The sequence below is a fragment of the Hippocampus comes genome, unplaced genomic scaffold (assembly GCF_001891065.2).
Source record: "Hippocampus comes isolate QL1 unplaced genomic scaffold, H_comes_QL1_v1.1 scaffold105, whole genome shotgun sequence".
NCBI classification, from domain to species: domain Eukaryota; kingdom Metazoa; phylum Chordata; class Actinopteri; order Syngnathiformes; family Syngnathidae; genus Hippocampus; species Hippocampus comes.
Genome location: NW_017806235.1, coordinates 2,222,749 through 2,237,768, shown reverse-complemented (window position 1 = coordinate 2,237,768; position 15,020 = coordinate 2,222,749). Strand labels below are relative to the sequence as shown.

The 15,020-nt window shown below is 42.7% G+C and overlaps 1 protein-coding gene across 3 annotated transcripts; it reads left to right on the top strand.

Moving 5' to 3' along the window:
• Positions 1-2,914: 2,914 nt before the first annotated feature.
• LOC109507416 (solute carrier family 22 member 5-like) lies at positions 2,915-12,515 on the top strand. 3 transcript variants are annotated; one of them, XM_019856831.1, is made up of 10 exons: positions 2,916-3,365; positions 6,636-6,739; positions 7,485-7,639; positions 8,200-8,371; positions 8,988-9,129; positions 9,258-9,352; positions 10,037-10,251; positions 10,343-10,525; positions 11,508-11,643; positions 11,751-12,515. In XM_019856831.1, exons 1-10 carry the CDS (start codon positions 3,024-3,026, stop codon positions 11,812-11,814), a joined length of 1,608 nt encoding a protein of 535 aa, XP_019712390.1. In that variant the 5' UTR covers positions 2,916-3,023; the 3' UTR covers positions 11,815-12,515. The 3 variants fall into 3 exon arrangements, with proteins under 3 accessions (XP_019712391.1, XP_019712390.1, XP_019712393.1); XM_019856832.1 differs by lacking the exon at positions 11,508-11,643 and having other exon boundaries at positions 2,915-3,365; XM_019856834.1 differs by lacking the exons at positions 8,988-9,129; positions 9,258-9,352.
• Positions 12,516-15,020: the final 2,505 nt, after the last annotated feature.

The following is a 15,020-nucleotide window of genomic DNA, read 5'->3' as shown; positions in this document are numbered from 1 at the left end:
CCCCATCCCCCTCCGACATTGGCCTAAAAAAAAAAAAAAATCTTTGTAGTGTGGAGAAACTATTGAGTCCAATGCAGTGTAGTTACCTAGCGGACCATTACTTTCCAAGAATTCCTGTAGGCTGAAATATTCACTGAAGCAAGCCTCACTCAATAGTCAGCCCCGAGGACTTTCAAAATGTTTAGCGATAAGTCTTTGAGCAAAAGGTGAACATTTTCCACAGGCACAAGCAGAGCGCTACATCCACCTCTGTGTAAAAGTGTAATGCCGCCATTAGATTTGCAGGTTAAAGCGTTTTTGTTTTTCCCCCACAACGTTTTTGAGCCTAATACGTTATACTAGAAAACATCTGTGCACCACCTAACAAAAATGTCACGAGAACTGGATACTCTGGTAAATTCGTTACCTTCTACCATTTTGTGAAAGCGTTTTTAATTGTTTTGCCTGTCACTATATTTCGCCGGTGTAGATTAGATGAAAATTGTGAATGCATGAGAGAGAGAGAGTACTTTTTTTTTCTGAGTCCCAAGTATTTTGCACAGTTTTTTATACACGTACATCGTCATTCGTGTACATACTTAGACGTTATTTTGACAAGCAAATGAATGTTGCTGTCCAGTGATTACATGCCAGTGGGGACGCCGTTAGTCACTCCCTTGTGTAATCCATGCGGGATCAGATCAGCGGGGGGATGAGAGTTGAAAGGTCACATGACCCTGGAAAAAAAATCTGGCAAGCTCCCAAAGGGAGGACAGTAAAATAATAGAAGAGGAAGTGGTTATTGAACAACTCATCTTTTTTTTTTTTTTTTTATTGCCGCTGATACATACAGCAGGAAGGAAGTCTGTTGGCCAGATCAAGTGGGTCCATAATTGGAATACTTCGCGGATTTTCCTCTTTCGCAGGTGGTCTTGGTCCCCATTAACCACGATAAGTGAAGGATCACTGTAATATCATTTCGGCAATATAAGCCATAAATCTTATAAGCTCTGCATTGCCATTTCGGAAATGTCCACTGGAGATGTCAGAAATGAGGAAATCTGTATGAAATTGTGGAATGAGTGGAAAAATGGCCTCTTTGTTTGCTCCTCTATCCCTCAGCCTGCCGTCCATTACTTCATTTTCCTCTGATGTCTCCTCTTTCCTGCCTCTATCAATTCCCATGTCCTTGTCTCCTATGTGACGCCCCCCCCCCACCACGCCTCCCTATACCTGCTCCATTCAGAGCGCCCTGCCCCCACCTATTGTCTTCTCTGCCACGTAGTCCCTCAAATTAATGTAGCGATATTGACAAGTGACTGGCCCTAGGAGGCATTGATCATCAGGAGGGAGTGAGAAAGAGCGCTCGGAGTGAGACCCCCAGTGCTCCACACGGACGGAAGGCTTTCCACGCTGTTAGCCTTTCGTTTAAACGACTGTAATCATCCGGAGAAGGGCGACACTCCATCAGTTGATTTTAGCTCTTTTAGACTCTCCTCCGTGATTTGGAAAGCGGTGACGAGGAAGGCAAAACAGTGGGGAGGAATGACAACAGCACATCTTCGGCATGGATTACGCTCCCAAGTGTCGCGCGCCACGGCCTTTGTGCTCCACTCCATCCAGTGTAAACAGGTTGAGGTGCTGCTAACAATGTGCAAAGGGGCCAGTTGGTCAATATGCCAATTACATGGATGAGGGTATGGAAAGGGCAAATGATAGCCAATCAGTGAAGTGCTTTTACTGTCTTCTTGCCAGAGCTGAACCCATGACCTCGTTTCCTGACCCTATGGGCCAAAGGTCACCAAGGGAGGGGTCAGAGGACATTGCCACGCGTTGGCTGGAGAGCGTTACCACGGTTACGGCCCGGCCCGAAAAATCGTCAAGTTTTAGGGATCAGGAGAAGAGAGGTCATTGACGCCGCACCGTCCAGTGATGCAATACAACCCATTGCAAAGCCTTTCCAAAATAGTTGGACTTGCAACTAAATGAAGCCCCCATTCTCACACACACAAACACACAAAAAGCGTTTTTTATGGATTTTTTTTAAATGCTATTTCAGCCTACTGTAAATATTTTATAGTTTGATTCAATGAATTAAAACAAAACACATACACTGCCATTATACAATATGGTGCACTGTAGTTATAGTCATTTTTTTTTTCATCCATAGGCGCATCTCAAAAAATGAGAATATTCTGAGAAATGTATATCATTTTACCAGGCTGGATCAAAAAGTGAAAATCATACAGTATATAAATTTGATGAATTCAAGAAAGAGTGAAATATTTTGAATTGCAGTTCATTCAAACCCAGACTTCACCATCTCAAGAAATGACAGGATTATGGAATCCAAGTGATTTTTCATCAAGAAATTTTATCTGGTTTGAAAACCTCCCATAAATATATATAATGTGTGATTTAACAAACCGATACAAATTAGGCATTGGTTTTGGGAGAATTTGGCACCGATTTCGAACCCCTGTAAAATGTCTTTAAGCATTCCAAAATGTGTTCATTTATTTTTGCACATAGCACCACCTTGTGGTGGTTGTGCAACTGTTTGACGAAGTGGGTCATTTCTATCTTTTGCGTTGCACAAATATATTATTATTGCAATCACTGCATTATTTTAATCCTTAGCTCAATTTTTATAGTGAATGCCTACATTCGGGTGGTGGAGTTTTGCTGTCGATTACTCATGAATGCTCCGTTCTTCGTATACGTTTTTGCCGTACTCCAAAAAGAGTCCCCTATACAGGTGAGAACACCGTCGCTGTCATGAAAGTTGCACTTTTGATCTCTTTCACGACTTCTTATCGTCCTATAGTCCTACAGGTTACATTTTAATCATTTACATTTGGGTTGTTTAATGTTTTAGCTGCTTGTTTGGGGGCCATGTTGCAATGCACCTGGCAAGATACATGACGGAGTTGTTTAAAAAAAAAAAAAGCACGGGAGTGGTAAAAGATGAGCTGCTGCAGCCTCTAGTAAGGCGGCGCAGCTTCTGCCTGGAAACCCGTCAGTCATACTTTGACAAACAAAAAATGGGTGAGAAATATCAAGACTTCGACGTGGCCCTGGCTTTCCTGGGAGAATACGGCCGCTTCCAAATTCTAATGATGGTTTTGTTAAGTTTAACGGCCATCCCGTGCGGCTACATGGGAATGCTGTCCGTGTTCATCGCCGACACGCCGACTCACCGCTGCAGGACTTGGTTCAACTCCACACCTCACGACGGAGATTCTTTCAGCCGGGCCGGACCCGATAACTGTTATCGGTACAAAGCGGACGCAAACCGGAGCGAAGCGGTCGAACCGAGCAACGGCACGGATCGATGCGAGGATGGATGGATCTTCAGTACTGAGAGCCACACCATCGTGTCTGAGGTAAGCACGCGATACATAACACACCACAATAGAGTCTCGTTTGGCTCGTTGACCAATTATTGTAATCATCTTCAAATTTGTAAATGCATTAACTTTTTTTTTTATTTTAGTTAAGCAACACCGGTCAACTACATTTTTAAAGCGGAGATACGAGCAGGGGTGTGCATAGGGCAGGATCAACGGGGTGCCCGCCTAGGAACGGGAAAGAAAAACTGCTTCCGGTTGAGAACCAGTTCCCAGAGTTTCAAATACTTGGCATCGTTTGCCGTTTTTGTAAACGATTCCCTAATCGACCTTGAGGGACAAATGATGTCACCGTGCATTTTGCGTTGCGATGTGATTTACTTGTGCGGGTAGCACGAAACATGGCGCCCAATGCTCGTAAGTTTGTGTACATTTTACAAGAAATGCTAACAACAGGGAAACTTATTATATTACTTTGTAATGTTTTGTCCAAGGGAGGAAACACTACCTATATGCTTTTTTTTATATGCACACACAGCTTGCGATAACTTTTAGATGTCATTTCGCTTTTGATCCGCCGCGGAGTGCTCAACCCAGCAGGAACACCAGCGCAACCATGTCCTCCCATGTCAATTATCGAGGTAAATATGTTGGGCGCAGGGTGGCTATCGGAAAGTTTGTAAAAATAACGTTACATTTCCCGCTCAACAAAGGGAGAAAACATCCCATCAAAAGCCTCCCAACAAAGAAAAAAATGGATATTTGCTTGATAAAAACTTCTGAATGTTTTTTCACTTAGAAATTCTAAGTACCTGTAAATCTACAACGGGAGTTCAAGGAAAGCACAGCACTTTCTGGTCATGGGTATTCAATCAGTTTGCTTGTCAGTAGCCCCTTGGCTTTAATGTTTAACAGGACATAGCAGCGACCTTCTCCCATTCCAATTCAAACAACATCGGTGCTGTCTCTGACCATCCGAAACCTTTCGCAGCTCGAAACGAAATGTCAGCTAACTCCTACTTTACAATATAAACTGTGACCTAAGATCAAATTCAACAACAATGAGGACTGGTAATGATAATAGAGTGTCGGTAAGGCACTGAATGGTTGAAGCAAAAGAAGAAACACTCCACTAAGTCTGGTTTAAGCCAAGTATCTACCCCGACTGTACAGTCCTGTCATTTTATCATTGAAAGGCACCATATTCATCTCTGCAAATTTTGTTGCTAAAATATTACGTTTAAATAAAAACAACGTATGTTAATACACTTGTCTAGCTTGTTTCAAAAGGACAAAAATAAACAATCTCTTTAGTTTTAGGGAGCCTAGGTTTCAATTTAGGGCTGATGGAAACTAGCGTTTATCACAACAATATTCTCTCCTGAACGTCCGAGTGCCAGTTCAAAACGTTGCTCTTGTCGTCACAGATTCAACTTCTCTTCAACTATATTGTAAATGTTATTTTCGGTTGTAGATATGCACCCTCGAGGGCCGCAGGGAAGATCGAAGTCAATCCTGCTAGTCAGCGTGCAGCATGAGACAGCTCTCCGCTGCCCAACATGCCATTGCTATGTCTGTTGTGTCACTCTAGTCTAGTGTCAGCTGTTCCGTCTGAGGTGGGGTCCTCCAACCACAGCCGCGCTGACGAGAAGTCGTAGCAGGTTTGAAGCAGTGCTTTTTCATTGATTTGGGAGAACAGCAGATGTCCCCGGGCATTCTTTTCGCTCAGTGCGTTGGGTAATTGCTAGCCTTCGCCTAGCATAACCCTCTTGCCACGCCTCTGGTGGGAAAAAAAAAGGAAACTTATTAATGAAGGTGTTTGCAATTTTGGAAAATGCACTTGATTCCATATTTGTGAAAACACTCATTTACAAACCTGGTGCTAGTATGTTCATGAAATGATCTGTGAAAATAACAATCAGCCTTCTCTGGCCCATCTTGTAGCTCTAAAATGGTTTGAAAGAAATCACCGCGCTTGAGGAAAAACAACCAATCAGAGATAGGAGGGATTATCGACGAGGGACCAATTATTGCCGTGCACTGCTGGGCACGCTCATCGACGGTCACCGGCACACACCCCCACAGCCTCGCGTTTACCAGAGCTGAAGGAGTGAGGGGGGGAGTGAATTCAAACAGTTCAGCTGTTAAATTGTGTTCAATTAAAATATCCATCCATGCATCCATTTTCTGATCCGCTTTATCCTCACAAGGGTCACGGGGCATGCTGGAGCCTATCCCAGCCGTCTTTAGGCAGTAGAGGGGGGACACCCTGAACCGGTTGCCAGCCAATTGCAGGGCACATTGAGACGAACAACCATCCGCGCTCACACTCACACCTCGGGACAATTTGAAGTGTTCCATTACCATGTCACGCATGTTTTTGTAATGTGGGATGAAACCGGAGTACCCGGAGAAAATCCACGCAGGCACGGGGAGAACATGCAAACTCCACACAGGGAAGCCGGACCCACGACCTCTGCCCTGTGAGGTTGACGCGCTAACCACTGGCCCACCGTCGCCGCCCCAATTCAAATATGTACTGTAAAAAATTGCATGTGACTCAGTCTTTGATTATTTTCTGAACTTCAACACTCGATTTGAACACATCCAATTTAAACTTTTCATTTACTTGCCCTAATTTTGATGATTCTTACAGATTTTTGGGGTGGCCGGTGGCCATGTGTATACGCTTGTAAGGTTACCGCATAAAATGAGGGCGGGAGGTCTCCGGAAATAACTACTTCTCTTTGAGATTTCGAAAGGAAGAGCTTCAGGATCCAATGGACACATCTACACAACAGACATGCATGAATACTAAATCTGTCAGGGCTGCGTAAACACACGAGTGCAAACATAACAGACTCAGAGCAGCATGACAAAAAAAACAAACAAAATTACAGGAGGTCGATGAGGACACGATAGCAATGGAAATAATTAACAGAGCTGGACAAAGAGCCACAGGAAGAAGACACCGAAGCTATCAGACAAAACTCAAAATTTACATCAAACTGAGAAAGCAAACGATTCCAGTAATACTTGGAAAACAGAAGACAAGAATTAACTCGCAAAAGCCGGAATGGGTGAGAGCGTAACAAAACAGGCGATAGCAACGGCAACTTCCTCCTTTATGTCGAAATACCCTGCCGATGATCAATCAATGAAGATCTCAAACGCGGCTGATTTGACCTCACTCTGATCAAGTCTTTCTTGACAAAGCCCTCCCTCAATGCAATTACTCGTTTGCAACGGAATTCCTGTCGTGATCGGATTTCTAACAACCTCGCTTGTTCTCCTCTGATTTTACAGTGGGAGCTGGTTTGCGAAAATGCATGGAAGGTCCCCTTCTCCACTTCCGTGTTCTTTATCGGAGTCCTGTTCGGATCCCTCGTCAGTGGTCAACTCTCGGACCGGCAAGTTATGCTCCGTGGAGGCATTTTAGCTCAAAGCACGATTTGGAATGAAACTGTTGTTGTGTCTTTCGCTGGGTTTGAATCATTAAGATTAGAAAATGTTGCTCTATCTCTACTATCCGTATTTTTAATTTTCAACCTGCTCTTGGAGTTTTGTCAGGCGTTGCATGTGTCAAACAAAGCTGTTACGCTCCAATATTTTGCCAATTGAAACAACTTTACATCAGCAGATAGGGTTCTGCCGTACCGCCCCTGAAAAAGGGTGCGACCGGTTCTGTGTTGGCACGACCAACTGAAAAAGCTGGTCACACCAGTGCAACGAGTCTAAACGTGAGTTTGGAGCCCTGGAAAATATTTTTGTGCACACTTACATGTAATCATTTGCAAAACGAGGTCAAAAATAGGGTCATGGTAGCATTTTCTGATCTTATCAAACATTTTTGCGTCATTGCAGATGATTTTTTCTTAATGAGAGGATTTTTTTCCTCAATAAATGCACTTGTATTAAAGGTTGGAATTTCGTCTTTTTAAAATTTGAGTCCTATTTAAGCAGCTCAGATGGATGGATGGATGGATGGAATGAATTTATTCGAAGCTAATAAATTACAGAGGGTGCTGTCTATTAGTATCCCAGCACAACATTTCAGTCTTGGATGGATTCTCGTGTCAGCTGAAAGATCTTTATTCATCACCTCACATTTTCATATGGATGTGCTGTGTTCGTCCGTGTTGACATTGTGTACAGGTTTGGCAGAAAGCACGTGCTTTTCTTCACCATTTCCCTACAGTCGGTCACCGCGCTGATCCAGGCCACCTCCGTCAACTGGGTCATGTTCTGTGCTCTGAACTGTCTGAGAGGAGTGGGCCACGTGGCCTGCTTCGTGACATCACTTGTCCTTGGTAAGGCGATACGTCTGTGGTGCACACGACTCTCGCTATTTATGATACTCTACGGCTGTCTCTCCTGGCCTACTGTTAGTACTGTACTGTACTAATAGTTATTTTCATGAAATTGTATTCATTTAATCCCAACCGTCTATTCAGTTCGTAGCGAATCTCTCAACTGTGCTGCTTCCGGTATGTGTTTGTTGATGAAAGATATTTTTGTCGAATCTGATGTCAGCCTGTATGCGCTGTCATGTCAATCTAATCTGCCCCAGGACCTTCAGAATAAATTGTGCTGGCTGATGCAACTTGAACTACATACCTGTAATCAATAGGGCTACGTTCCCACCCGATCAAATTTCAGTTTTGCCCCACGTGGCCAGCTAGCTAGCGTACAGTAGCATTAGCATTAGCATTACATTTACTCAGCATAGTGTGTCTTGCTGGTGTTCAACGAGCCATTTCATGAATCACAATAGACTAAAAAGGGCAATTCTATAGATGTCCCTTTTACTTTCTATGTTTAGTTGTGAAAATGTCAAAGGACTCATATTCTATCTTTCTATCTTGGTCAGGGTCAGAAATGCTTGGTGAGTCTGCCAGATTGGTCTACACTCTGCTGGGCCAGTGTCTATGTTATAGCATCGGTTATGCTCTGTTGCCACTCTTTGCCTACCTCATACGAAGTTGGAGGCTCCTGCTGGTTGCGAGTGCTATCCCGGGCCTCGTCTTCATTTTTACTTGGTGGTACGTATGCTCCAAATAATAACATGCAGTATCTAAAATGGGATGTCAATTTACAAGCACATGAATATTCATATGATATCAATATTACTACTGATATCAATAGCAATATTAATACCAATGTTAGTTATAATATTAATCGCAACATTAACAGCAATAACAATATCCACCAAAATCACATCATACCACATGCGCCACCACTTAGACCTGCTTTTAGGAAGTCTAAAATCTAGTCATCTTTTGGTCACCTAATTGTCAGATGCGCCAGGGGCCGTCCAATAGAATACTGTACATGGAAAACGCGTCTCTCCTTCAAAATTTTCTAGTTAGGAAATTTCTTCCAGAACATATTAATTTCGTAAAAAGATGTACCACTGTACACCGGAACAAGGCCTAGCACATCTACCAAATTCCCAAACACTGGAAACTACACTTGCTCTGGTACAAATATGAAGATGGGGCAGTTTTATATGCTGAGCGCTTGGCCTCCTGGTTATGAACATTTTGTCTGATTTTTGTTTAATGGTATTGGCTTGACTTGGTCAAGGTTTGGAAACACCATTTGTTAAATATACAGTAGCTTTGCAACTTACAAAACGATGTGTTCAATGACCTTCAGGGTGATTCCTGAGTCTCCTCGCTGGCTTTTGCAGAAAGGCCGTGTGAAAGAGGCTGAAATAGTTATATGCCGGGCTGCCAAAATGAACAAAATCCACGCGCCTGACGTCATATTTAAGACTGTCGATGCCTCGGAATTATTGGTGTGTATGATTTTCATACTCGCGCACTGTCGTTCTGTGTGAAATAGGCCTCTAATCAGAATATTGCTCAATATGTTAAAATGACTGTTTCTGTAACTGTGTCTTTTCATGCCATGCATATGATCCAGCAAAAATCAGATGAAGATAAGCGAGTGTATACATTTATGGACCTGATTCGCACCACTAACCTGAGGAACATTACAGGTCTTGGTTTCTTCATATGGTAATGTAACGACTCTCTGTTTTTTAAGGTTGTGTTAAACGATTTCCAATCATTACCTATTTGTGCTGCATGTCTCATAAATAAAAACACCGCTGACTGTTAAAGCATCAATATAATTATTCATAGTAGCTCGATTAGCCATAGCACTAAGTACACTGGCGCAGTCACTGAGCTGTTTCTAAAATTCCAGAAGTGGGCAATTTACAAAATATTGCCTGTCCATCACTCGTCATCCGTTAGCGGCTGAAGCGCCAGTCACTCTATCGTCGGTCCAACCCCACCCCTGAAAAAAAAAGAACACGTCATAGTCCAACAGATGATAGATGGAAGGTCCACCTCTGAAAAATTCTTCCTTTACAAAGACATTAATACTATGTTTATTGATTTAACATTATTATCTTGGGCAACACGGTGGTCGACTGGTTAGCACATCCGTCTCACAGTGCAGAGGTCAGGGATTCGATCCTGGCTCCGGCCTTCCTGAGTGGAATTTGCATGTTCCTCGCACGTCTGGACTGTTCCAATGCTAATCCTGAAATGAACAGTGAGTCAGTGCCCATATTGGCGTGACCGGTCAGTGAGTGTGCATATTTCTGTGAAAAAGAAACACTTTCAATTCATGTTCATTCTGTTGCCTTTTCCTGTAATACTCATCCAGCCTTTCTTGCCTGTGTAATTCTGCAGGATTGCCATCTCCATGGTGTATTACGGCCTCTCTCTCAATACGAGTAACCTGAAAGGAAATATTTACCTCAATTGCTTAGTGTCAGCAGCCACTGACGCAGTGGCCTACATTGCCACGTTTGTTTTGATGAACAGAGCTCCACGCCACACACTCCTCTGTGTCAACCTGATGTTCTCTGGATTGACACTACTTGTGGTTAAACTTGTCCCAGAGGGTTTGTATTATTCAATAATAATTTGGTTGAACACTTTGGATGGTGCAATGCTGCTTGTGGTTCATCACACTTTTTGAACCCTGTTTTGCAGACACGCACGCCGCATTCCAGGTTTTGGTTCTCATGGGGAAGTTGGGTGTATCCGTGGGTCACAGCTTTATCTACTTTTTTTTCACTGAGCTGTACCCCACGGTGGTCAGGAACACAGGCCTGGGTGTTTTGTCCACATCTGGACGCATAGGCACCATCGTCTGTCCTTACATCCTCCACATAGGTAAGTGTGGATCTGTTTGTTTCCTTCCGTTTGCAGAAAATAATGAGCCACAGTACACACAAAAGATTTGTGCTTTGAATATGTCTCAAAATTGTGCTCATTAGCACAATAAGTTGACCGCAGGCAATTTAAGTAACAGGCAATATTTGATTTATCATTTAGAATTCAAAAGATGGACTGTTAATTATGTCCTTGTTTCAGTGGGATCGTTGTTTGAGACTGATGGGGAGTATCATCGCGAAAGTCCTTGTAAATTCATCATAAATGCCTTCTAAATTTGACAGACCGTTGACAAAAGTGTTCTGAATAACACTGCCGAATTTGTCAGTTTTAAGAAATTGCAAAGACTACATATATGTATATGTAAGATGAAACTTCAGAATTATAAAAAAAAAATCAAGCCGTTCTTAAATGCTGTGGGTGAGTGTGCCCAAACCACGCCTTACTTGACTCAGCTATTAATTGTCAATCAATACACTGCTACATCCTGGAAAAAATGGATGCTACTTTAGCTAAAAAAATTTTTATGCCTTACACATGTTCGAGCCATGAAAATATATATCCTCAAAACCTCTTGTGGCTGGTATATATCATCAGGATTGCTATGAAGCTTTTGCAAAGCTTGCTGCTGAGCTGATCATTTGAATCAGGCCGGATAGGGGACCCCCGTTTACACAGCTCATCTTAGCACATGCCTTATGTTGTTTATCTCATCATGTTATATGATTTTCTCCCCGTGAGTGTGAATGGTTGTCCGTCTGTGTGTGCCCTGCGAATGGCTGGCAACCAGTTCAGGGTGTACCCCGCCTACTGCCCAAAGGCAGCTGGGATAGGCTCCAGCATGCCCGTGACCCTTGTGAGGAAAAAGCTGACCCTTGTGAGGAAAAAGCGGATTAGAAAATGGAATGGGGGGGACATGTTATATTATTCGTCACAAAACAACTATGTCAATTTTGTTTTGTTTTTTATGTTTCATTTGCAGGAATTTACAGCAAGGTTCTCCCTTATATTATTTTTGGTTCATTTAGCATCATTGCTGCTATTTTGAGTTTGGTGCTCCCAGACACAAGGAACTGTAAATTTCCTGACCTTATCAGCGAAGCCAAACCCATTCGATGGTATGTGGTTGTCTCTGTTATGAAGTATGATTAACAAAAATGCTTGTCCCGTTTGTGATCATATCCAAACAAACGTTTGTAACAAGCTCTTTCTCCCGCATCCGTAGCTTTTGCATGCGAAAAGAAAATCCCTTGCCTGCAAGCCTGCAAGCAAGAAAGAGTTCAGAGTGACGCAACAGCACCCTCTGCTGGCGCTTAAATACACCAGCCCGAACGAAGAGCTCATCATGACCAAAGTTTTGATACGAAAGTGGTGTTCACACTCCATTGTCTCGAAGACACAAAAACTGTTTATCATAGCTTCTGTGTTTGTGTTTGCGTTCAGTTTCTCTTTGTTTATTTTCCCTGTCCCTAAAATTTGGCGCCCTCAAATTCTGTAATCCCTGCGCGTCAAATGTCTCGGAGCTCTGCAGTAATGATGTTTAGACTGCAGGGGGCAGCATTTAGCCAATGTTAGTCATCACTTCCTGCTCGTGTTGTCAAACATTACCTGCCAGCTCGGAGAAAGGCCAAGGATTTGCAAAACACCTTTACAAATGTTTGTCTTCCTGCTTTGTTATGTAGCATATGAATGTCATTGTTAGGGACTTTTCATGCTTTCACATTCAAAAAGGTATTATTCACCTGAACAATCTTGAACAATCTCTATCCCTATTGAGCATTCACAGTTGAAGTTATACTGCAAACTTGCGGTATATTTATCCATTTTCTGTTGCGCTCTCCGCTCTCTGTTGCTGGAGCTTTCCCAGCAGGTTTTGGGTGAGACACACAGTACACACTGGACTGGTTGCCAGCCAATCACAAGGCACATAGTGCAGAAAAGACAAAAAAAAAAAAAAATCACCCTCACATCTATGGATAATTGTATATCTTCACTGGTTGCCAGCCAATCACAAGGCACATAGTGCAGTATAGACAAAAAAATATCACCCTCACATCTATGGATAATTGTATATCTTAACTGAACCTAAGATGCATGTTTTTGGAAAGTCCAACTTTGAACCCCCTACTTCGAAATTGCCAACCACCAGTCTACATGCAAACCTAATACTGCACATGAATTTTGACAAAGTGGGTCTTTTTGAATGAAGAATCTGGAGTGCTGTCATGTACCCGGTAATGTCATTTCTTACTCTTTTACTGGTGAGCACCAACTCACTTTCCAATGCGTAATAATCAGTGAAAGCAAGGCACTGCTTCCAAACATGATAATCACAAATATGAAAAGAAAAAAGAAAGCCTTGAACCGCCACAAAGACACACAGTGTTGCAGTGTATGTGATGCCCTATCTTGACACAAAGGGAGGGGGTTTGACTACTGCAGCAGGAAAAAAAAATGCTACGTCTGCAGTCATTAATATGCAAATATGCAAATGAGAGGGTAATTAAGATTGGGCGTTTGTGGTTCCTTGATTGCTAATGAATTCCAAACTACAGGGAGGGGGCAGGGGGATGTTGAGCTTAAAAAAAAGGACCACAAAGAACAGGGGGATATGGTGCCTCTTTTTCCTCTATTGTCACAACAGAATCTCAACTGGACAAACAAACTAAAACAAAAACAAAAAAAAAAAACGAGTTGCCAAATGATTCCTGAAGCATATACGTTGTCCATAACGTATTCAAGAAATGGTTGTGATGTTTGTGCCAAGACAATTAAGCGTGTACACATTGACAATAAAAAGCCAGAGGCACCACGGGAAGGTGGAGCTGCTCATTAGGAGCGATGTAGCTGACCCCTGTGGCGAGGGATGCTCAGGTATCTCGGCAGGAGCGTTGTGTAGCTCACACTCGCTTCTTTTTCATGCTGTTCACACAAACGCGGGCCCTAAAGTTCACACATGAGCACACGCACGCCGCTGTTATTGCTGGTGCACTTGTCCCTTGACAACTGCACAGCTTGTGCGGAATCACCCGACATGAAATAAAAACATAGCAATGCGTGTCTCTCGGAAACCAGGTTGTAGATAATGAAGTACAGTAATTTTATTACTGTACTTAATTTCTCTGTACTGTACTTGAGTATTTATTTTCCGGATTGCCTTTATACTTTCACTCCCTAAATTTGAAACCCAATATCTGTTCTCTCCACCTTGTCAATTACTTTTTCAACCTAAAGATGTATGGGAGTCAACCGCAGTTAAGAACTGAATTGATTGTGATCTTGGGGATTTGACAACAAAACCAAACAAATATTTACTTACTTTTATTGAAGCACAGTAATGGCGGTATGCTGGTTGAAATGTGAGCAGTTCTGAGGTTGGGCTTTGGCTTTTCTGTGTGGCGTTTTCATGTTCTCACTGTGCTTGCCTGGGTTCTCTCTGAGTACTCTGGCTTGCTCCCACATCCCAAATGCATGGAAATTTAGTTCATCAGAGACGAATTTACCCATAGGTGCGAATGTTTATCTTGTCTTTTTGTTCCCTGCGATAGGCAGGCAACTTGCTTCTCGCCCAAACTCAGCTGGAACAGGCTCCCATTCACCCATGACTTTAGTGCTATAGAAATAGATGGATGGATGGAAGTACAAGAGTTGAATCAGGAGTGCTTTTGCCTGAATCTTTTATTTTACACACAATTCTGTACTTTAAGGGGACGACAAGTCAGAGATGTAGTTTATAATAATGTGTTCTATGCGCCCCCACAATTCACCAGTTTTTATCCAAGTCAGGATAACTGTGATGTCATTTTTAGTCGACGGCAAAAGTAGCAAAATGGCCGCCCCCCTGAGATGAATAAAAACGGCTAGATTTTGTTGCTTAATTCATACTCCACAAACACAATATTGATCAGAATACTATCTTTAGGCTAGTCGGACAGGGCCGCAGAGAACATCATTATTCTCAAGAAAATATTTGACTTGACTTCCCCTTTAAGTACAGAGCAGATTTACTTTTGTCACTTCTGCTAATTCCCATCCGATCTTAGCACGATGCCTTACAAGTAGGGGTGTGCATGAGTTTGTTTCATGTGTGTGAGAAGACTGCGCTGTATTTTTTTTTCACAGGAAACAGGAAACCAGAAGTCATAACAGGATGCCCAAGGTTTTCATACTGTACCTGATGCGTGGGCGGCTATATGGGGGTAACCCATTTACAAAGTTAAGGTGCTTGTGTAAGATGAGGCCATGAATGTGTGGGTGTGTTAGGAAAATGGAGTTCCAAACCTAAATATAGATTTTTTTTTTCAATATTGGTGTGTGTGTGTGTGTGTGTGTGTGTGTGTGTGTGTGTATGTGTGTGTGTGTGTCTACCCCACCGCACACTGCATCATTTAATTTGTCCTAGTTTCTGAAAGGCAGCAAACCAAGTGTCGTTTGATGTTCATGTAGCGCAGCAATACGATCAGCTCCAATGCAAACAAACACATGCTCTGTTTCC

Bases quoted from the DNA above. Each gene is read 5' to 3' on its own strand.
- LOC109507416 (XM_019856831.1), top strand. From the start codon at position 3,024: ATGGGTGAGAAATATCAAGACTTCGACGTGGCCCTGGCTTTCCTGGGA. The intron at 9,353-10,036 runs GTAATGTAACGA...GTAATTCTGCAG, and splicing joins GGTCTTGGTTTCTTCATATG to GATTGCCATCTCCATGGTGT. The intron at 10,252-10,342 runs GTTTGTATTATT...CCTGTTTTGCAG, and splicing joins GGTTAAACTTGTCCCAGAGG to ACACGCACGCCGCATTCCAG.